Raw genomic sequence first — 23,531 nt, 5'->3', positions numbered from 1 at the left:
TTACAAGAAGCTTGATATATATTATAAGGCCATATTTTTATTCATACATGATATATCAGAGGAATAACGTGTTAAGAGCATTCTGTTGCTGTGAGTCAACATCTTTCCTCCGTTTTAATTTATTTACAACAGAGGATTAATGTTCAGCAGGGTTTCCCTTACATAGGCGTAGCCGTGGCGGCCCGCCACGGTTGAAATCCCACCGCCACGCCTACAAGATCCCAAGTTTTTTTTTTTGGCGCTGTTTCCCGAAGAAGCAGCAGGAACTACTATGTTGTCGCTTGTGATCACAGCCGGCAGGCAGCAAGGAGGAGCAGGCAGGGCAAGGTGAAGTTACAGCATAAGTTACCGAGTTTAAAATTAGAAAGGTAGCAGTGGATATAATGCTTTTTGGTTCATTAGCATTGTAACGTGATGAAATATGGGTTTTCTGGCACAATGGTGGTGTTGGACGCAGCTGGGTCAAAGCTGGGTCATTGAGAACTTTCACCCACAGATTAAGACCTGAACGCCAGCGAGTCTGGGAGGAAACCATAACATCAGCCACCTGCAGTCTACCAGAAGATGTGTTTACATGAGTCGTACCCAGACCAAGTCAAAACATAAAGTTTAAACTTCTTTTTCTTGATTTTAATGTTAAAGTAACCATTATCATTTTGCTCATTATAAATGTGTTTAATCAAATGAATGGTTATTATGCTTTGGGGTAATTATAAGAGATTTAATGAATCCATTCTTAAATAATGTTGAGAATGTTTGGTACTGACCTTCACACACACTCAAGCACACAAACATTCACACACACCCACACACATCTTCCCACAGTAAACTCCAGACACATTTGATGATGCACACGTTTGCTTTGAGAAGAGAAAGGTTTTTGGTAAGTTTCAGTCTTATGATTGCAGTTCGTGTTGGACAACGAAAGAGAGTGGACCTGAAAACCTGAAGGGGGGACAGAGCCTGTTGGCTCGTTTCTCAACCCCCCACCCCCCCCCCCACCCCCTTTTCTCACGCTGTTTCTGTCAGCCAGACAGAATAGCTGAATCGCAACTTCTAACGCAGACTCATTACCGAGTCTTTTGATTTCTGAGTGAATTAACTTAAGAAAGCGCGTCGACAAAACGCTTTACCATCAACGTGTACCGAGGGCAACTCTGGACCGGTTCGCGGCGCATCTTTGTCTTCTTTGCCAGCCAAGGTGACCTGGATGAAACATCCTAAAGTGACGTCCCGGGTCCAACAGAGGGGCCGATTTTCGGTGAGGCAAAACACGACAGATAGCGTTTTGATGCATCTTTTCCAACTAAACCTAAGTTTATTCAAACCATCACTTTTCACTCAGACACCTGTTTCTTCCTGAAGCAAAATCAGATGCACACACGCATTCATCTCACCTCATGTTCAATTATCACGACACTTTACACACACACGCATCCATAATCACATCATATCACACTCAATCTTCATTCACCGACAGAAGGTCTATTTGAGCAAGAACAGCATATCAACTGTTAAAGATTGTCCCACAAAGTAATGTTGATTGTTATTTCCTGTTTGTCAGTTTTCAAAATCATTAGTTTAATTTGAAGAATTAAAACTTTTAATTGTCAAACTGGTTTCCTCATTGAACTGAAACACAGACACTCAGATATTATCGTCAGTTTATCGATGAAAACAACCTTTGAGTCTTCTTAACAATAAAACTGAGTAAAGACAGTTCTCTTTCTTAACATTCGTTTCGATGTCTCACTATGGGATACGCCCCTCCGCGGATTCCTCAGAAGCACTTATCTCAATACGCCAATCCTGATTGGCCAGTGACCGTGACGTACGCGTCCCCCTGCTACTATAAGTAGCAAGCGTTCCCACGCACGCACTATTCAATCACCTCTTCTCGCTTCGGTGGTCGCTTATCTCTGAGGTAAGTTAGCTCAACTGTTCACAGACGGAGCCTTCTAATATTCTCTCCGTCGCCGAACGTTAACTTACTGTCCTTCTGTCCTGGCCTTCACCATAGGCTCGGGGCATAACGAGCAGCTTCACACTCCAGTGCATCTGTTCGTTCTATGCTAACACACCAGTTAGCCTACATGGAAGCCGCTCCTCCCACCAGAGGAGTCGACGGCGCAGGAGCTCACCTCTGTACCTGTGGGAACAAAATCTCAAGCACAGACCCGCACAAGGTCTGCTCGAGCTGCCTTGGGCTGGAACACGCCCAGCTGGCATTGGAAGTCCCCGGGTCATGTGAGAGCTGTGCTTGCTTCACCCTGAAGAGCCTTCGCCGGCGGCTAGCGCGCCAAGCTAGCCTGTCGGGGAAGGACCCTTGCCTGCCGGCCCCTGGGCCACCGCCTGGGGACGCCAGCGAACATGTCCTCCCGGAGCCGGAACCGTGTGCCGAACTCAGCTGGGGCTCACAGCTCGAACCGGCCGGTCCGAGCCACCCCGTCGAGGACGTGTTGGAGTTGGACTACGGAGACGACGGGGGCACCTCGGAACTCCTCATTTCAGAGGAGGACGAGGATGACGACGTTTTTCTCCCCATCGCTCAGGCCTCCATGCCTAGCTTTCCGTCCTCTCCCAGGGATGGAGCGGCTTCCCCGGCCGCCCACCTGGACATGCAGTCAGTCTGCCGACGCGCTGTGACCAGGCTCAACATCCCTTGGCCCACCATGGTCACTGAGGCTGTCAGATCCCGCTACGAGGGAAAGAAGCTGCCTCAGGCCACAAGAGCGGCAAAGCCCCTCCTTCCCGCCTTCCCGGAGCTTCTCCAAGAAGTGAGGTCCTCCTGGGACAAACACCCTTTCAGCTCCAGGTCTCCTGTCCAAGGAGCCTCCTCGCTGGACTTCGAGGGGATGGAGAAGGCTGGCATGCTTCGCATGCCGCCGATGGAACCGCTGGTTGCAGCCCACCTGCACCCACGGCTCTCGGCAACTTCCTCCAGGCCTCCCGCTCTCCCCGCGAAGGCGGACCGCTTCCAGTCGGTGCTGAACGAGAGGGCGTACAAGGCTGCCGCCATCTCCGCCCGAGCTTTGAATGTCTCCTCCATGCTCTCGGCGTACCAAGCCGAGCTCTGTGAGGACATGAATACGAAGCCGGACCCGGAGGTGTGGGAGGAAGTCACTGTACTGACCGACATCTGCCTGCGTGTGCAGCGCTGCGCGGTCCAGGCCACGGGAAAAGCTATGGGCATGATGGTGCTTCAAGAACGTGCACGATGGCTGAACCTCTCCAACCTCTCTGATAGAGAGAAGGAGGACATTTTGGACATGCCAATCGTGCCTGAAGGCATTTTTGGCTCTGCCCTGGCATCAATGCAGCAACGGTGTGAGGCCAAAAAGAAAGAGGATGAAGCCCTTCATCTCTGCCTTCCCCGTAAGCCCTCACCGGCGCTGCCGGCTCGGCCGAACCTTCCTCAGGCGGCTGTCCGAGCCCAGCCTCAGTTCTGGATCCCAAAGCGCCCGAAGCCTCAAGCTGTCCAACCAGCTCCTTCGGGTTCAGCGCCTCGACCAGTTTGTCCTCAGAGATCCGGCAACCAAGCCGCTCCGCCGCCGGGACAACCCACCCGACCCGGCGGTCAGCAGGTGAGGAGGAAGAAGTGGGCAGCCTGACGGAGTTCTTTCCCTCCAGACGCTGCAGCTGGCAGTTCCCCGTTCGCCAGCTCCTCCTGTTCGATGTTGCCATGGTGCCTTCTCCCCCCCTCACGGAACCCCTCCGGCAGAGTCCCCGAGCGGTTCAGGGTGGGGCCAGGACGTGCAGCCGGCTGTGCCGGCTCAAAACACACGTCACAAGCACTCACATTGTTTTTCACAAACATGTCACGCTCAAGGAGCATTAAAAAGTTCGCTGCCGCATCCAGACAAAATGTCAAGGGCGCAGCAAAAATCAATAAAAATGTTGCCCATGAGCATTTCCAGGCGTGGGCGGCCCCTGGCGGACTTATCCGCCAGTCACGGGTCGTCCCCGTACGCCTGGGCCGTCAAAGCACAAAGCCCCCTCGCATGCGCAGTGGTTGCCACGAGCACCGCTGCCCCACAACCTCTGGAGGGAGCTGCTGCTCCGTGTGTCACGGCTGTGTCACCGCTCTCCACTCACATGGAGGAATGGACAGCGGTTTCTGCTTCACATTGGGTGCTGAGAACTATTTCGAGAGGTTACAGGCTCCAATTCGCTTCTGTTCCTCCTCGATTCTCCGGCGTAGTGTTCTCCCACGCCCAGGGGACGTCAGCTCACATCCTTCAGGGAGAAATCTCCTCCCTGCTGGAGAAGGGAGCGATATGCATTGTGCCTCCCGATCGGTCTCAGAGCGGTTTCTACTCCAGGTACTTCCTGGTCCCGAAACGGGGAGGGACCGGGATTCGCCCGATCCTGGATCTGAGGGCCCTGAACCGATGCCTCAGAAAGTACAGATTCAAAATGCTCACGCTCTCATCCCTTTTGCGTCTGATTCACCAGAACGACTGGTTCACCTCAATCGACCTGAGGGACGCATACTTTCATATTCCCGTGTACCCTCCACACAGGAAATTTCTGAGGTTTGCCTTTCAGGGAGTGTGTTACGAATACCGTGCTCCCATTCGGCCTCTCGCTGAGCCCGAGGGTGTTTGTCAGGTGTACGGAGGCAGCGATCGCCCCTCTGAGAGGGAGGGGCATTCGGCTGGCCACGTATTTAGACGACTGGCTCCTGCTGGCACGGTCCAGAGAGGAGGCAGCGTCAAACACGCTGGTTGTGATCCATCACTTGTGTGGTCTGGGTTTCAGAATAAACTGGCAGAAAAGCGCTTTACTCCCCTCCCAGAAAATAACCTTTCTAGGTCTGAATCTGGACTCAGGGGCGTTCACGGCCCGTCTCTCGACACCGCGCGTGAACGCGCTCTCGCTCTGCCTGGCGCGCTTCCGCCTACACAGTTCGGTGCGGTTTGCGTTATGCCTCAGGCTTTTGGGTCTCATGGCGTCGGCTATTTCAGTGGTACCACTCGGCCGTCTACACATGAGAGATTTTCAACGCTGGGTGGCTTCTCTGGGTCTCTCTCCAGTGCGCCACAGAGCGCGCAGGGTGACGGTCTCTGCAGCGTGCGTCGCGGCGCTCCGCTGTTGGCGTCACCCCTCCCTCTTGGCACAGGGGGTGCCTTTGGGGTTGGTTCTCGTGAGGAAAGTGGTCACGACAGATGCGAGCCTGTCAGGTTGGGGGGGACTCCTGGAGGGTCGCTCTGTCAGGGGTGTGTGGAGCAGAGAGCTCTGGGGGACACACATAAATTATCTGGAACTCCTCGCTGTCTTTCTAGCCCTGAGGCGCTTCCTGCCTTTTCTCTCCGGCCATCATGTCCTAGTGAGAACAGACAACACCACGACTGTGGCTTATATAAACCGCCAGGGGGGGCTGCGCTCCGTGCGGTTACACACGCTGGCACGCAGACTGATCCTATGGTGCAGCAGGCATCTCCTCTCAATCAGAGCCACCCATGTCCCGGGTGTTCTGAATCGGGGGGCGGATCTGTTGTCCAGAGGGACACCCCTGTACGGGGATTGGAGCCTGCATCCAGCAGTGTTGGAACAGATTTGGATCCGGTTCGGCAGAGCCGTAGTGGATCTTTTTGCCTCCAAGGAGTATGCTCAGTGTCCTCTGTTCTTCTCCCTGCGCGACCAAGACGCTCCACTCGGCGTGGACGCGCTGGCGCACGACTGGCCACGGGGACTGCTTTACGCTTTTCCCCCAGTGGCCCTGATACCACCCACCTTGCTGAGGGTACGAACCCAGCGCCACACTCTCATTCTGGTGGCCCCATACTGGCCAGCCATGCATTGGGTGGCGGACATTTTCCAGCTCCTGGAGGGCCAACCTTGGAAACTGCCGCTTCGCAGGGACCTGGTGTCCCAAGCGGGAGGCTCGATCTTCCACCCTCATCCAGAACGGCTGGCCCTGTGGGCCTGGCCCCTGAGGGGTGTGGGCTAGTGTCAGCAGAGCTGCCCCAGGCAGTCATTCGAACCATTCAGAATGCTAGGGCCCCCTCCACTAGGTCCCTATATGACTGTAAATGGAGGGTGTTTGAAGCCTGTGTCAGGGCAGGGAGGTCTCACCCTTCCAATGCCCAGTGAACGTCATTCTGTCTTTCCTGCAAGACTTGTTGGATGGGAAGAAGGCTTTCTCCACCATTAAAGTGTACCTAGCAGCCATTTCCGCCCGACACTTGGGTTTTGGGAGGAAATTGGCAGGTCAACACCCCCTGGTGTGTAGCTTCATGAGGGGCGCGCGCAGGCTTCTCCCTGTGTCCCGACCCCTGGTGCCCTCATGGGATCTGTCCTTGGTGCTGTCGGCCCTCTCCGGGCCTCCATTTGAACCTATGGACGGCCTGGACCTTAAGATCCTGTCTCTTAAGGTGGTGCTACTCCTGGCTTTGGTATCTGCAAAGCAAGTTAGTGACTTACAGGCTCTCTCTGTGCACCCATCCTGCACCCAGTTTGCACCAGGTGACATGAAGGTGTCCTTGAAGCCCAACCCTGCCTTTGTGCCTAAGGTGGTGGGCTCCTTTTCTCCTATTATCCTCACAGCTTTCTACCCACCGACCTTCTCCTCTCCTGGGGAGGAGCGGTTGCACAAGCTGTGTCCGATTCGCGCGCTCAAGGAGTATGTGAATCGGACGGAGAACCTTCGCAGGGGGGACCAGCTTTTTGTGTCATGGGGTGGGCCTCGTAAGGGGAAACCCGTCACAAAGCAGCGGCTTTCCCACTGGATTGTGGAGGCTATTTCTATGGCTTACTCCTGTCAGGGCATTCAGGCACCTGTTGGGCTCAGGGCCCATTCTACTAGGGGCCTGTCTGCTTCTTGGGCCCTTTTTCGGGGGCTGTCAATCCAGGAGATTTGTGCTGCAGCAAGTTGGGCTTCTCCACTTGCATTTGCACGCTTCTATAAGCTTGATGTTTCGGTCCCTGCAATGACTCACACGATTCTGAGTGTGGGGTCTTTGGCGGGCCAAGACGTATCCCTGTAGGTTGGTGATCGCTGGATAAGCTGTCTGGCAATACGGGAGTCTCCATATCCCATAGTGAGACATCGAAACGAATGTTAAGAAAGAGAACTTTAGGTTACTATCGTAACCCCGGTTCTCTGAGTAACATGAGTGAGATGTCTCACCAGACAACCCTTCTTGCTGGGCGAAGCGAGAAGAGGTGTTTATCTTGAATAGTGCGTGCGTGGGAACGCTTGCTACTTATAGTAGCAGGGGGACGCGTACGTCACGGTCACTGGCCAATCAGGATTGGCGTATTGAGATAAGTGCTTCTGAGGAATCCGCGGAGGGGCGTATCCCATAGTGAGACATCGCACTCATGTTACTCAGAGAACCGGGGTTACGATAGTAACCTAAAGTTTGTCCTTACAATATGACCAGCCAGCCAGTTTTACAATATGGCTGAGCAACCAAGTTTTTCTTTACAGCATTAAGATAAATGAGTGTTGACGATCTTGACAGGGTTTCCTCCAGTGCTTAATAGGCCAGGTTTTCCGCCCCCCACCAGGCTAAGCATCACTTATTCATGTAAAATGTATTTATTTTTTCATGTCTGACTTAAACCGCATCTAATACTGTATTACGATGTGAGCGCAACAGCGACAACTTAAGATCGATGTGTGAGCAGCGCGAGAGGTCGGGTGTTTCATCTGAACCCTTAAAACCTCCAGCATTCTACTCTGCACTATTGATGTGTTAGCGCGCGGCGTTAACAACTTAGCGACGTGACAGGTCTCGGAGAAAGCGTAAAAACACGTTGGACGCTTCTTTTGATGCGGGAAAATAACTCCTCTTCTTAAGCAGAGCACGACGTCGCCTCTGCTCGTTCACGTCCGAGCCGGTGTCGGTACAGGATCTGCTCGGGTGCCGGATCGGCTCGGGGTCCTTCGACTGCCATTAACGTCAAAGTAGTTGATTGGCTGAACAAGAACCTCACGGGAGTTACGTAATCACGTTACGTTGTTATCACATTACGTTGGTCCAGGCAAATTTTTCTGTTGGAAAGATGGACAACTTTTACAAAGAAATCCATCATTACCTCTTTGAAAATACACTTTTAGCATAGAGCTGCATGTATATTAGGGCTGAACGATTAACTGCATGTGCAATTAAATTGCGATGTGACAAAAGGATTTTCTAATCGCAAAGGCTGCAATTTGGCAGCGAGTGGTTAGCGCAATGCTAATATACGTGGAAAAACCCATAGAAATGCTAATGCTAATATCACCGATTACATTCTTACAAATTATGAATTAGAAACGTGCCAAATGATTACATTTGAAGTCTAATAGAAAGTAAAACTACCATCAATCAAATAAGTACAGACAGGTATTTTAGTAAAGCCAGAAAACTTTTAACTCCAGAGTTTTGGCTAGCAGCTATGAGCGTAACTGAACTACGCATGGACAAGACGTCAAAAACTCTAAACACAAAATACTTCAATAAACAGGACACACTTCTTTCCTACAAATACAATTTCACAGGTGTTGCTAATACCTATGATCCTTCAAGGGATGTGCTCAAAGAGGAGTTCAACATTATGAATAAAATATAGTGTTTTATTTTACTAATGCCATTATAAACACAAACTTACATCTTAAGAAACATTATTTTAATAACGAAACTGCTAAATTATTTCCAACAGTATAAAGATGTCTGGTGTATTTTGTCCGAGTGGGTTTGCCGTACTTTGACGTCATCGGCAGCTGCAGTAAATGTAGTTTCCAAATAATAAATAAGAGGTGCATTTATCTGTGTATCTCCTTTGATCCGCATTAGTGACGTTTCCAGCACCAGAACAATGAAGCAAAGAAACAGATTCCTGAGTTTGTTAGTAATTTTATTTATTAGGTGCATCTAACCTGTGCTATTTTTCTCTGAAATGAGATCAAATTAGTGCTTCTATGGGTTGTCTCCTCTCTGCACTAGAACATTTTACTTTATTTAGAGACGTGTCATAATTCCCCCCCCCCCGCCGGCCCCACAGCTGGAAAAATTCCTAGGGGAAACACTGTTCAGAGAACTATCTGTAAATACAAATAAAAAACATTTTAGCTGCTCAGTTTTCAGGCTCCTGCCTGAACTTGGTGAGCACCCGTGTGTCTGAAAAGCATAGATGATTGTGCTGAAAGGGTATTTTACCTGAAAGAGAGTTGGAGGGACCTGCTTCTTTGCCAAGTGACTCTGAACATGGTCCACTGCCTTCTTGGAAAATGGCTGCAATAAATGAAATGAAATGAAAGGCCATTAAAGAAGCAACCTAAGCGGTGATTTCAGTTCTGCTTTCATGGACTATGTCCCCTAGTGAAACACGCTGCTGCTACAGAGATCACGACTACTATCTGACTGAGTAGGCGGGTGGTTTAATAACTTCCTATCTGCTCACAGCAGCACTAATTTTACTTTGCATCCCTAACTGTGTTCTACCAGGTGCCAGGAGTCATGCTCTCATTTTAGTTTTATTCTGGTAAACCTATGACTTTAATCGTGGAGCTTTTAACTATTTCATGCTAACATAAGACTTTAACAGCAGAGATTTTTCTTTCCATGTAATGCTACAACAGTCCATTTAAACACCCCCCTGCCCTGGGTTTGTTCCTTCGTTTATGTAAAATGTTCTTGATAAGATAACAACATATTAGATTTTCTAAAGAACTCCACAAGTTGGTGCTGATTTATTTGTCCCACACAGGTGCAAGGCATGCCTCCTGCTCTTGCATTACCCTGGTGGTTAAATCAGTGACCGGAGTAGGATTTTTACTGTTGGAGCTTGGCGAAAATCCGATAAAAGAGGGGTGGGTGGGTGGGTGTGTGTGTGTGTGTACTTCCAACGTTTTGTGCATAAACGTGAGCTGTAAGAGGAAACCTGTCATTATAATGATTATAAAGTGATCTGTAAATGCAGCTTTGACATGCAAATATATATTTTCATCTAAGAGGAACCGTTATTCTGACCTGAGATCAGAAGGACTGCTGTGGAAATGGGCCCTGGCACTTCCCTACATGCTTAGCTAGAACCTCAGTGGGCTCAACAGTAGAGCAGAGAAATTAGCTGATGAACTTGGGTTTGAACCATTTATCTAACCACTTACATTTGGATGAGACATCGGGGGGACGGACGGACCCAGAAACAAACAAAAGAAGCAAGATTGGGATTGCTGGAAGACACTGATTGCAGCTTTACTGTGTCGACAAATTTTATCCCAATTGCTTGACTGCAGCCTCTCAGACCTCCACCTGCCTCCTAACAAACCCAGCTGTCTCTTGCTGAAAATTAAACTAGTTAAGTGACTTTTTGGACATTTTAATAAATATTAATACCTTCACCGTTCTCATAACATTACAACAAAAGAAATAAAGGTTTGAAAAGTTTAAGACATGTTATTAAATGACCTGAAAACATCAAATTATACCCATGAGTCAGATTACTGCAGGATAAAAACTCAGGCTAAATTATTACTGATAATACCTATCATTTTAATGATGCAGAGATTAGCTGAGTTTCATTTTTATTGGTAATAATTTTGATGATTTCCAAAAAATAAAAGCACTGGAGGAAAAGCACATTACTGTGATCACCGTTTGTGTGCGTGTGTGTGTGTGTGTGTGTGTGTGTGTGTGTGTGTGTGTGTGTGTGTGTGTGTGTGTGTGTGTGTCTATCAGAGATGCCATCCTCACATGTGAACAGGACAGCAGCTCCTTCATGATGTATACGTCGTAAATCTGCCGGCTGCGGCTCAGGCGCTCCTCCTCCGAGTCCATCTTCTCATAATCCTTAATCTGAAATGCAAACACAAGCTTGACACCAGGAACTTCCCAGAAGGGCTAAATCTGAATGAGCTGGATTACAGGCCTAACCTCAGAGCTAGCCCTTCATCTAATCCCACACACTCACCTCTTCATAGAACTTGAGCTGTGGCACGGCCTCGTCGATTTCGTTCATACAAAAGTCCTTAAAAAGCAGGAAGCCTGTGAGAAACAAAGTAGCACGGGTCAGTGAATGTTTTATGGTTGTGGCTGTAGCAGCTGATGTGATGGACCAACAGCTATCAGGTCCCCAGTAGGGCTGCCACGAGCAAATATTTTAATAATTGACTCATCACCAGTTTTTTGGGCGATTAGTCGACTAAACGTGTCGTAATTACAGTATATCTTATTTCACCAAGATGTAGCTGCTCTAAAATACCCATCATCAGCTTCAAGTTTGAAGTGTGCTCTGTTATGTGCCATCTAAAGATAGACAAGATAATAGCTTATCAAACAACAAATGCTTGCCGAGGTGTGCGTGTTGTTGGCTTGGTAACAAACTTGTCCGCTGAAGACGGATAATGTAGAGGGATACAATAAATCATTAGCGTTTGTAACGTTACAGTTGTAGCATCATGAATGTCCTGTTTTTGACCTAAAGGTCATGATCTGCTGCATCTGCTCGAGCAGAGACATAAAGTCTCTGACAGGCTAATCTACATGAGATACTGGCCAAGGTCTTTCATGCACTCAGCTCATGTGAACTGCTTCGCGTCTGTTACAGCTCAATATGATGAAGAAGAACTCTCTTGATGAACACATAATCAAACAACTTTGTTATTACCAATAATAATGTGAGCCCAATGTTCAATCAATCTGTGAAATGACAATGTTATTACTTGAGATTATAATCCTGTGATCAGTAGTATTTTACAAGTAATTATAATCCTGGACATTTGTACTAGACACTGAGGACAAGTAATGCTAAAGTCACACGACACATTTCCTTTTGTCTGATCCAATCAAAACCTTCGTTTCTGGCGCGAGGCGTGGTTTTCTGTGGTGTTTGTATAAACCCTCTTTTGCATGTCAAATTCTGACTTGCCAGTAAACCAAAATATGACAATTATAAAAACTATTCCACGCCACCTTTACTTCAGTTCAAAGCGTTCTAGAGAAGTCTCGGACAGGCCATCCGGACTTCCTCTACAGCTAAAGAACCTTGACAAGCTGGATAAAATCTGTTGCAAGTTACACCTGAACGCAACGGTTCCTTCAGAATAAAAGCTGAACCTCATGACCCCTTCAGGGTCTCGCTGACGCCAATGAACCTGTCGTGACCTGGAAGCATTACAAGACTAGTTTGGTCGGCACCGCTGCTTTTCTACCGGCTTCAGTTCCAAGGAGGGTCCAAGAGGACCTCGACATTCTGGATCTAAATGGAGGCTTCCCCTGGGGTACGTAGACTGCAAGGGCGTCAGTTTGTTTTCAGAATTGCTGGGGACAATAACCATACACTTGAGTGGGGTTTAAAAATTGCTGGGGACAATAAAGTAGGCTAGCACAGGGGTCGGCAATCCGCCGCTCTGGAGCCACATGCGGCTCTTCCATCCATCTGATGCGGCTCTCTGTGCTTGTAAAATAATGAATGGATATTTAAATAAAATGCTTTATATTTTACTGCATTAATTTTATATCTGTATGCCAATTCTAAATGTAAAGATTGTCTGCGTAAACCTGAACAGTTCCAACCCGGTCTTACTGTGACACCGGGTTAACGCGTCACGCTTGTGCGTAATCATATCGGCGCTTCTGAGCTGCTTTCTGACCTTCCCCACCTACAAAGTTTAATTACAACAATCAAACGTGACAGAGCCTGGATTTGTATTCTGAACAGTCTAAACATGTTTTAAAAAGAAACGTATGACAAAAGTGGCACCTGCTCAGTAAAACCACCAACAGTGTGAATATTGTAGGGAGAGACGGGCTACAGCTTCTGGATCCATTTTATTTAATCGTTTTATTGATTATCTTTTTATGAAAGACAACTTTGACGTACACGAGCGACCAGGCGCGTTGCAAGCTTTTCAAAAGTGTGGGGGATGTTGTCTGTGCCTAAAATAATTTCATGTTCATCTTATTTTAATTTCCGTAATAGCGGAGCAGGTGCGAATTTTAGACGCGTCCCGCATGTCTCCGTTTTAAACATGTTTAAACTGTTCAGAATACAAATCCAGGCTCTGTCTCGTTAGACTGGTGTAACTAAAGTTTGTACTGAATGAAACTTTACATTAAACCATGTTGAAAAGAAAAGGATCCGATTAAATCGTTTCCCCCTCATTTACAGTCAGTACAGTGCAGTGCGCACGGCTCTGGGGTTAATCAAGTTTAATTGTAACATTAATATGTTACTGGACACGCTGGTCTGGTTGGTTAGACCAGTGTTTGAAGTGGAACACACACACACACACACACACACACACACACACACACACACACACACACCAATTAAAATAATGCTGATAGCGTGGACTAGAAGACAGGTGATGGGTTAAGTATTTAAATGATGATCAGGCTGCTGTAAAATGTAATCTCCATCCACGTCCAGACAGAATTATCCTCCATTTTTTCTCTATTTGCTCTGCTCTTGTCTGGGCTGATCAGCTGATGGTGCGCGCAGCGCGCCTAACTAGCGGCTGATGCACATTTTACGCATTTGGAGAGGTGGGCTGGATGCTTTGCTTTTACTGGAAGATGGTCCACTTAACGCACGGGTGTAAACTACATATTAATGACAAATGAATGAAAATTAAATTGGGAGTTTTTACTTAATATTTTAGAAATTAAAATGACAGGGGAAAACATTCATGACGTCTTTTTAAACTAAATTTTCTAGTGCGACCTGCCTGCTTCACTAAGTCACTGCTTATTAAGTTTCGTCCAAAATTACCGTGGCCCACCCAAAAATGAAAACCTGGCGCCGTGCCAGTTATAAACCTCTGCAAATTGTTGTTCTTCACTTTATCAAACTCAGACTTTGTACAGCTAATGTCAAGATGTAAAATTATGAATTCAGTCGAGCTCTTCCGTCCCTCCCTCTCCTGCTCTCCTGGAAACCTGACATCGGCTGTTAGAAGCGGGAGGGGGAGAAGGAGATGAGGCAAACAGAGTGAGTGCGACGTAAAGAAACCAGACTGGTGTGGAGGTGAGCAAAACAGCTGGAAAAGTGTGGGTGTTGTATCCCCCACGGGTGCGATGCCCTCGGCTGCTGTCACCTGTTGTGAGCAGCTCTCTGCTGTCTGAGGGTAGGCCCCGCCCGCAACGCTGCGGCTATTGCGGTGTTTTCTTTACTGTGGGAAATGGGTAATAATGGCTCTTTGATGGGAACAGGTTGCCGACCCCTGGTATAAGATCTGAGCTGGTAAAACAAAAATCCTCATCAGCAGGCTTTTTTGAAAGTGGGGGGGACACAGCTGCCAATCACAAATTTTGCCTGGGACATGTACCCGGCGTCCCCGGTTAAAATGACGCCTATGGTAGACTGACAGATGGAGTTTCATGTGTGTTATAAATCTCCTACTAAAGTTTAGAGCGAAACATTCACTCCCACTCAGAACTAAATGCTTCTCCGGTTCCACTGATTCTGATAACATTCCACACACACCATCATTCATCTCACGTCTCACTCCACCTTAGTCTATCAGTACACAGTGTGTTAAAGTTAGTCTTGTTTCAATTGTGTAGAAATAAATTTCTTAATTATTTTAAACCTGACTCTCTTTCTTACCTTGGAGTTAATACTCAGTGGCCTAGTGGTAGAGTGTCCGCCCTGAGACTGGGAGATCAGGGTTCAATTCCTGGTCGGGTCATACCAAAGACTTTGAAAAATTGGACCCAATGCCTCCCTGCTTGACACTCAGCATTAAGGGGTTGGATTGGGGGGTTAAACCACCAAATGGTTCCCGAGTGCGGCTGTGTCTGCAGCTCACCGCTCCCCCAGGGGATGGGTCAAATGCGGAGAACAAATTTCGCACACACATCAGTGTGTGTGTGACAACTAATGGGACTTTAACTTTAAATACGAAGTGTTACTTAATCCCTGCAATAAAAAGTTCTGATCTTTTGGTTAAAATATTCAAAGATCCATCAGATTGATATTTCATATTTCTATAGAATCTCACATTTTATGGTTCATAATTAAGATGTAAATGACCCATCCTTTACACAGTGAATATGTGACATACTTGTGCGAAATGTGATGAAATTGCCATCACTACTGTTGTTGCTACAGCTATAAACACAAGTAACTCTGTTGTTAGCCGCTAACAAGAGGTAATTAGCTAGAGGCGACTGTCCCTCTTCATCCTCCACCACAACATACTTCCTTATAAAGTGTTCACGCATCACCGTTGTGCTCCAGTGAAGGGAGAGTTCTACTTTGAACTTTTTGCACAGTACGTGCTTGTCTTTTATCTTTGTAAAATGCTCTCCAAACTTTTGAGCTACGTTGCCGGCTTGCCATGATTTCTTGTTATTGTGGTGGCACGACAGCTGACCCGGATGGCCACAACTGTGCATGTGCCTCGAGCAGAAAGGCAGAAAGCAGCAGAAGGTGAAGCAGGCAAGATAAAAAAAAAAAAAAAAAAAAAAACGCTTCATAGAAAAAATGATTATTTGTCCTTAGTAAAACGGATTTAAAGTCAGGCACATCCTCGCGCAGCCAGGTGCTGTTGCAGATTCTAATTTAATTCATTTAAATAAGATCTGCACAATAAATACTCTACATTAACTTTAATTAGGTGTCTGACTTTAACATTGAGCAGTGCCCAAAGTTAACAGTTAGTTAAATTCCAAAAGTTCAAAAACTTCAGAAATTCTGTGCAACAACTGTTGTTACTAGTGACATTTTAGCATGAAAATAAGGTGGAAAATATCTGGATATCAGCCATGAAAATAAGCCCACTGGCTGGCCATGTCTGCTACATATTGGCATGGGCAATAGAAAAAATAATTTTGGTCGACCTCTAATCTCCAGTGGAAGTTTACTGCTATTGCTAATCTGATCCAAAGCAATTTTCTGCTAAATTAAACAACCTGAATCCAGGGGCAAAATCAACTATTAACTATAATCAGCCATTCAGTCTGGTGGAATCTCTTTTGAGCATGAGTAATTCTCTGAAAAATAAAGAAATGCCCACACCTGCAGTGGTGATGTGCCCTATTTCTGGGCTCTTTTTCAGATTGCACCATTATAACAATTGAACTGGCTATCGAGGACAGCATGAACTCTTTTATCAGTTAGACATGAAAGGGTTTAGCAGCAAAAACAATCACCCGTTAAAACGTATTCAGTTACTTTAGGCTCAGACCTTAAGGCAGGGAGGAGGCACTGATGGCTATAAATGAAAGTAGAATCCCTTAAAACCTGATTATGTCTCTGTTTGGCTCAACTTTGATAACTATTTTAAAGGAGCAGATTAATAATCTGAGGTTTTCTGATGAAACCCATCAGGTCGTCTGAGAAAGTATCATAACCATTAGCTTAAATCATTTTAAAATTGCTGCAAAATGGGGGAAATATTTCTTAATCCTCACATTATAGTTGTCTTTACTTTCTGACGGCATTATCAATTCCCTGATGTTTGCTCAAGTAGTGGATCAAGGTGTTTTTGATTGATCTGGCTCATTAGCAGTGAGGTCACCTCAAATGTAGAGTTGCAAAGATCAGTGGACAAAGGCGTCCCAAATAAAAAAAATCACTAAAGCAGATGCGTCAGAACCAAAGCCTCCCATCTGTAAGACCCAGAACCCTGTTTATGTGTCCATGGATATGAGTGCCGCGGCAGATTGCACAGCGTAGGCTAAGAGATGTAAAGAACAGAGATGTGTGTGAGCTCTCAGTTGGAAAATAAAGGTTTTCTTTTCCATGGTAGCACCACTACAACACACAAACAACAGAAACAAAACCAGTTTGTTTGTCAAAATTTACATGAAGGTCTCCCGAATGATTGCTAAGTGAGAATCGTTTGATATATTTGCTAACATGGAGTTAGAGGGAAAGGTAGCAGCTATAAAGTTAGTTTAGTTTATTTTTTTACATGTGTAATGTTAAAGTAAACTAATAATAAACCTCCCCTTATTAATAATTTCATCATTTCAAATCCATTTGTTTCACTGGTCATTCATTTAAATTGCTGTGGAATATTAAAGCAGAGACTTGGTGAACAGACCAGAGCAGATGAGGTCAAACCTGCAAAGAAGTTAACAGTAGAACCTGCAGGAAGAAGGCAAATAATCACTGACTAATCAACTAATATTAATAACTAAATCAGACCAATTGAATGAAGATGCAAACAGTTGCTAATTTTAGGCCTACTTAACCACTGCTCTTTGAGATATTAACTGGGGCTCAAGGGACTTTCAGTGCAACCAACATTGCACATTTGTAATATTAGGATGGCTGGTGCCTGGGTTCAAGGTAAACAATCCTTTTAGAAAGTCAGTGAAACCCTTCTAAGACCAGCAGCTCTGCAGTCAGTAGACTCAAGCTGCAACACAAGAGACAAAGTGATTTAAAACAGCATCTTCAAAATGTAAACGATGTGAGTGAGGATTCTGTTTTAGTCGGTTCCCAGCTCCATTTACTGTCCTAGTCTCAATAAAAGGTTGATGTTGTCTGGTCATATTAAGACTCCTGATTTTCTCTGCTGTCCACACACACATAAAAGTTAGACACACTGGGGCGACTGGATTAGAATGGCAACAACCAGGGTTCACATGTCACCACGGATCGTCGCATACACACAGTCAAACACTATCTGAGGAGCTGAAGAGGTGGAGGGAAATAAAAATGCATCCATGTTGCCTACAGAGATGAGACACTGTTTCCATGGTAACTGCCTCTGTGGCTACAGACTATGGGTGAACAATGGCATGAAACACAGATGTGTTCAACAGACTGCGGTGTTCCCCGGGAGGCGCGACTGGGTATTACGGCTGTCCTCTGGCTGCTATGAAGCATCTGCATCATTACTGAGCTGGAGCTTTTATCGTTCTCATAACACCAATTATCCAAAAGAGAAATAAACGGATATGAAAAATGAAGCTCATTATTGAGCTGAAAGGCTTAAATGTGCACTCATGACAGGAAGTACATCCCTTTTTAACTTTAGGGTTTAACAAAGCTCTCATAAATCCAAAAGAATTAGGTAGGACGATGCAGATCAGATGTGTTGATAGCCATCAATGTGGGTTTCCCTATATATGCAGGGTTTCTAGTCGCGCGAAAGCCCCGGCCACCAGGCGCTCGCTCACAGGCCCCAACCCCAGACCTGGCTCCAGGGTGGGACCCCGGTAACCCTCCGGGTCGGGTACTCCGACTCTTTGTTTGCATATTCATAAATGTAGAGATGAAAACATAAAAATGAAAAAAAAAAAATGAGCCTAACGTGACAAAACTGTTTGCTGTGGATGGACTGATGATATGGTGCCTAAGCCTTTTTTTCCAGAGTGAATGTTGCTGTCGCTGATGTATTTTTTGGCTCACTAGCAACATTTAATCTCACAACATGACTGCAGGCTGGCAGTAGTGAGGTTCACGTTTGTTATTTAAGAGTGCTGTCAGTTCAGACATTTTTGTGCATCACCAGCATGTGGGTGTAGTAAATAAAACCTTAGTACCAAGTGACTAACAGCATGTAGCACTATGTTTTGGTTTTATGCCTCAGAACAATCATGCATCTTCAGTATAACAATAATTTGGGCTTCATTCATAGTATTAATGTGCAGTGATTCCTGCGAAAGACACATTTTTTACTTCTTTTTGCAGTTGCAACGAAGCATTAACACCCCTCCATGGCTGTGTTGTTTTATGAAGATGAAATACTTGCTGAAAAGGCTGAAAAAGAAGCGATCCTGCTGTGAAAGAAATGAGACAGGAGCCAAAAAGAGAAAAGGGTATAGGAAACTGTAATCTAATAGTCAGATTCAGTCAGGATGCTGATAGGATTTGGGAGCAACATGCCTCCTCGTATGCAGAAGTGCCGCATGTCACAAAGCTCGGCTTCCTTTATCTTATAAATGACGTGCGGCGAGACATCTCCGGCTATCATCCGTGGTTGATTAATAGGATCCTGTCATTCTCGGGGCTTTAATGGCTCAGTTTGAGATTGAAAAAGTGATTCATGCTTTCACTGTCGCTATTAAGAGTTTTGTTAAAAAACATTCAATTATTTCCTCTCAACTGTTTGTCCCACCTTAAAACTAAACCTTATTTTGACTCTAATTTTCTGAGGTGCCTTGAAATAAATAAAAAAACTCAACATACTACAGAATATAGTAACAAAGGCTTGTTATTCAAGCCTGTGGCAGAGACTAAAGGTACATAAACAGCTGAAAACAAAAACTCTGAGAATTGGCTTTTATTTGACTTGAGTGGCTTCACTGATTCGGTTATAGACACGCTCGGACCAGAAGTCATTTGTTTTGGGTTTCACGCCTGCTATCATCCATTCTCACTTCTTCCCCTGAGCGATATCTCCCTTCCAGATGTGATGCATCATTTCCTCTCTGCTCCTCTGCTGACACAAAGACTCACAAATAACCCGCCTCACGTGCATCCACACATGTCATATGTACACAGACAGCAGAGCACACAGGGCATCCGTCAAACAAGGATCATCTTCTTCCTCCTTCTCTCTCTCCGCACAAACAGCTTTTCATCAGCAGGCACCGAACCTGCAACAGTAGTATTAGAAGAGGGGGGAAACTGTAGTCCTTACATCACCAAGACTCAATGATTACCCCAATCTCTGCATACTTCAACACTGCCCAGCTAGTTCAACAAATGGCCTCTTCCAGAGAAGTCTCTCGCACTCGCCAACACACACACACACACAACTCCAGGTCAGGTCACATAAGTTTCTCTGAGCTTTGTTTCATTTGTAAAATCACCTAAACTGTATAAAAATCCCAGACTGGGTTGTTCAGTCTCAGACACACTGTGTTACAAACCTTTGAACTGAAAACTGCTAAAAAAAAGTTTGAAATATTCTCACATCCAAGAATCCATACTCATTTCCTGCATCGTTTTTGACAATGACCTGATTTTGATCATGAATAGTCGAAAGGCAGCCAGACCCATTATCGAATAGGTACTTTAATTTGGAATCAAACCAGCAAAAACAGTAAAAACAAGTAAAAAACAGCTTACAACACTGCTAATTCGATAAAATTCCATTTGAATAGTTGAGTCTGAAGATGCTTTTTAGGAAAACAAAGGGTCCAAAACACTCAGGATCACTGGGTGGGGACAGTCTTTTGCAGGGGTCACTAACCTTTGTGAAGCTGAGCTACTTCATGGGTACTGACCAACACAAAGGGCTACTAGGTTGATACAATACAGACCTTTGAACTTGAACAAATCAGAGTTAAAAGTAATGTATTAACATATTTTAATGTTTTTCAAAGAAAACTGTACTTTTAAAATCTTTATTGATAAATTTGTGATTTAAAAATATGACAGCAGATTTTTATTTTATTGTAGACTCGTGTTATTTGGAGAAAAGGCCCGTGGGCATGTTATTTATTTCGTTCATGGGGGCACCAGGTTGGTGCTGTTGACCACTGGACTATAGTCTACCCATTCTCCTCTGACCTCTACAAGCCATTGTCACCTATGTTACAGTCAGTTTGGTGACTGGAGGAGTGACCAGTGATGAGGGAGATCGTAAGTAGTTTCTGCACCATGTCAGGTCAACAGTACAAGATGGCAGAGATACTCATGTTTCTATATCTAACAGTACAAGAGTACACCTCTCTTTAGTTGAAGAGCAGAAATTCATCGTGGTCTTCTTAGTAAGACCCAGACATGCCCAAGACTCTACGATAAAAAGACGATGATTACAAACTGCTCTAACCTGAAATGGCCCCAACTTATTGTCTGCTGAACAGGTATTTAAGTGTTGTGCAGCCTATGTTGTTACATATAACGTACTTCTGTAGGAGTAAAGACTAGTAGACAAAGTACATTAAAGAGAAATCTGTGTTAATATCTCTGTGCGTTACATAGACAGACAGGCTCAAAGGAAGTTGACTCTATTTTTTCCATGTTTGAACTTTTTTGTGTACAACGTGTTGAGCTAACCCATTACAGGTTCAGTGGCAAGACAGACTTGTAAAATGGGTGTATGTAACCAAAATGAGTTCATCTGGTTTTATGGCACTTGGCAAATAACAACTTGGTGCACCACCTGGACTAGAGTGGAATGACTACCAATCACTTCCTGTTTGCACATCGGCATCTTAAAGGCATTGTGGCATTAACAGAGGGGTGCCAGCAGTCAGGTTTAGGGGGCCCCCCAAAATAAGGGGGCCCCAGGCGGCCGCCAACCTGCGCCTAATGGTAAAACCGCCACAAGTGCGGGGTCACATTTAGGTGAAGTAATGGCTTTCGCTGACAAGGACACATCAGTGCACTCACACCTCACACAAATAAACCTTTCTACTTTCAGTAGGCCGAGTCAACTCCCTTAAGGTGCTCATTTCCCACAATCTCCTTTGTATTCTACTGTCACACTGAAACAGTAAAATGCTGTTTATTCTGAAGTGGCAAGTCAGCCATTCAGCTTAGACTCAATTCACGGGGAAGAAAAAATAAGTTTCCTATTTTAGGTCCATGTGAGTCAGGGGACTTGACTGTGTTGCATTATACATATGTTGACCTTTACGGGGTCGCACACAGCCAGCTGTGTGTGTTTGTGTTGCTCAATGTGATGGACATTCATCCATTTTAAGTATTCAGCAAACATCGTTATGTATTCTCTGGACTGCTGCTGCCCAACAGTGATTAGCAAACATGAGCACTGACTTCAGGGCCACAGCACCACTTGTAGGAATATAAATCACCCGTGTCTGACACCCTGCACCATGATCTCATTAGGAGACCTACAGACTGACAGCGCTGTGATTAAAGCTGTTATAACAAATCTACAGAACAAGCTAGTGCAAACACGGTTACATAACACCCACACCTCCACTTGGGTATCTTTCCGGTGATGTTTCTGCCAGAAACGGAAACCCGCATTGCCAGAGGAAACCAGAGAATGCTAAAAACCAGTCACCATTTTTCTAGGTCCAAATATCTTTTGTCTGTGACTTCAAATAGTTTTTTCTTTTTGGGACCGTAGCAGTCGTCTGTTTCTCCTTCCCCTGATATTAAGCAGAGAACTTCTCACACCAGCAGTGTTCTGTTGCTAAATACATGAGTGTGTAATGAATGGAGGACCAAGGGAAGTGCAGCAGTTTGATGAGACCAACAACCAGATGGTCTAATAATTGCTTTCACTCCAAAATGTGTTATTGGTGGAGGCTTTTAGACAAATGCAGAATAATCACATACTTAGTTTTATTTATTTATTTTTTGGTGGGTTTTTATTTTTTTGTCTAATCTCCAAAATATTTTTGTAGCTATACTATGTTAGAACATCGTTAAGAGGTATGAAAAAAATTTAAGCTTATTTGTTTTTCAAACTTGCAATTGCAGCCTCGAATATTTCACTTTGGTGGTTCTTGCTTTTCATAGTTGAACATTTAACCCTGAAGCTGTTTTTCTATGGGTTAGGGTTAGGTTAGGGTTAATAAGTACAAATGGAAGGCACCTCAAAGCCAGTTTTGTTTGCTATTTCAACACAAACAAGACAAATGTAACCCTCATTTCTGAGATGAATAATGAATAAATGAACACCCTCTTGGAATAAAAGTGCCACTCTCCACGTCGGTCGCAGCAAACCCAAACCAGTTCTAAACAACGGAGGATTTAATTCCTTTCTTAGAAACAAACTTCCCACTCTCACCGGTGGCCATGGAGTTGCTTGCTGTTGCTGCTTTGTGTGCTGTGTGCGTGCTGTGACGTTGTTGTCGCGGTAATGCTAAAGTAACTCTACAGAAGCTCCGGGTGGCCAAAAAGGTGCTATTACATAAAAGTTTTACTAACATTATTTTTTTAAAACAGCTGCAACAAAAAAAATTGAATTAATTCATTAAATCGATTTATCGCCCAGTCATACCGGGCATTATTTTTTCTACTTTAACTACACTTGCCAGTATTATGTTATCAACCTTTTATTGGTAAATTGTTTAAAATAAAAGAACTAATCTTATGTTTTTTCCCTTTCTTTTTGTAAGATAATGCCAGTACCAGTTAAACTGATGAGTTATACACTCTTACTGCAGACCTATGGTAGCTTTCTGTTTCACATCTGGGATGTCTTAGTCTGAGTCTGAAGGAGCTGTCCATGGTCTCTACAGTGGCATGCAGGGGTGGGAGGTTTTTCTTTTTGTGCTAATTTAGTCAGCTTTTTATCAGCATGTAGGCACCTTTAGTTTAGAGCAATCAACAAAAAACACCCTAATAGGGGGACTGAAGCGGCCCTGTGAACTCAGCAGACAGTTTGATTTACGTGTTTCACTACACAACACAATGAATGTGTACGAAACAAAGCGCATATGGAGAGCATCTCCAGGTGTATTGGCATGAACTCAGCCTGCTTCATCACATCCACGCTGGATGAAACTTCTAGGGTTGTCACAATCAGTTTCAACAAACCAAAGTGGGGTGACCTTTAACATGCCAGCAATTTTCATATTTCAAGTGACAAAAGCTAAAAGCTCTGCAACATTAAAAAATACATAAGTGCTGACAAGAAACATTGTTAAGAAGCAAACATGTGAGGCAAGAGGGAGAGTCCATGTAAAGGAACTGAAATGGTTCAGAGGAGT

General features: G+C 45.2%; 1 protein-coding gene across 1 annotated transcript in view; it reads right to left on the bottom strand.

Moving 5' to 3' along the window:
* grk3 (G protein-coupled receptor kinase 3) overlaps nucleotides 1–23,531 on the bottom strand; it is a 119,911-nt gene that overhangs the window by 30,117 nt on the left and 66,263 nt on the right. The window contains exons 3-5 of the mRNA XM_054736904.2: nucleotides 10,903–10,976; nucleotides 10,686–10,787; nucleotides 9,150–9,224 (exon numbers count right to left, since the gene is read on the bottom strand). Of these exons, the coding sequence (XP_054592879.1) occupies nucleotides 9,150–9,224; nucleotides 10,686–10,787; nucleotides 10,903–10,976 (251 nt within the window). The remainder of the gene's footprint in view (nucleotides 1–9,149; nucleotides 9,225–10,685; nucleotides 10,788–10,902; nucleotides 10,977–23,531) is intronic.

This window comes from Nothobranchius furzeri, chromosome 6 (assembly GCF_043380555.1).
Source record: "Nothobranchius furzeri strain GRZ-AD chromosome 6, NfurGRZ-RIMD1, whole genome shotgun sequence".
Classification (NCBI taxonomy): Eukaryota; Metazoa; Chordata; class Actinopteri; order Cyprinodontiformes; family Nothobranchiidae; genus Nothobranchius; species Nothobranchius furzeri.
Note: the sequence above shows the minus strand (reverse complement) of the source record. Positions and strands in the feature narration are given on the sequence as shown.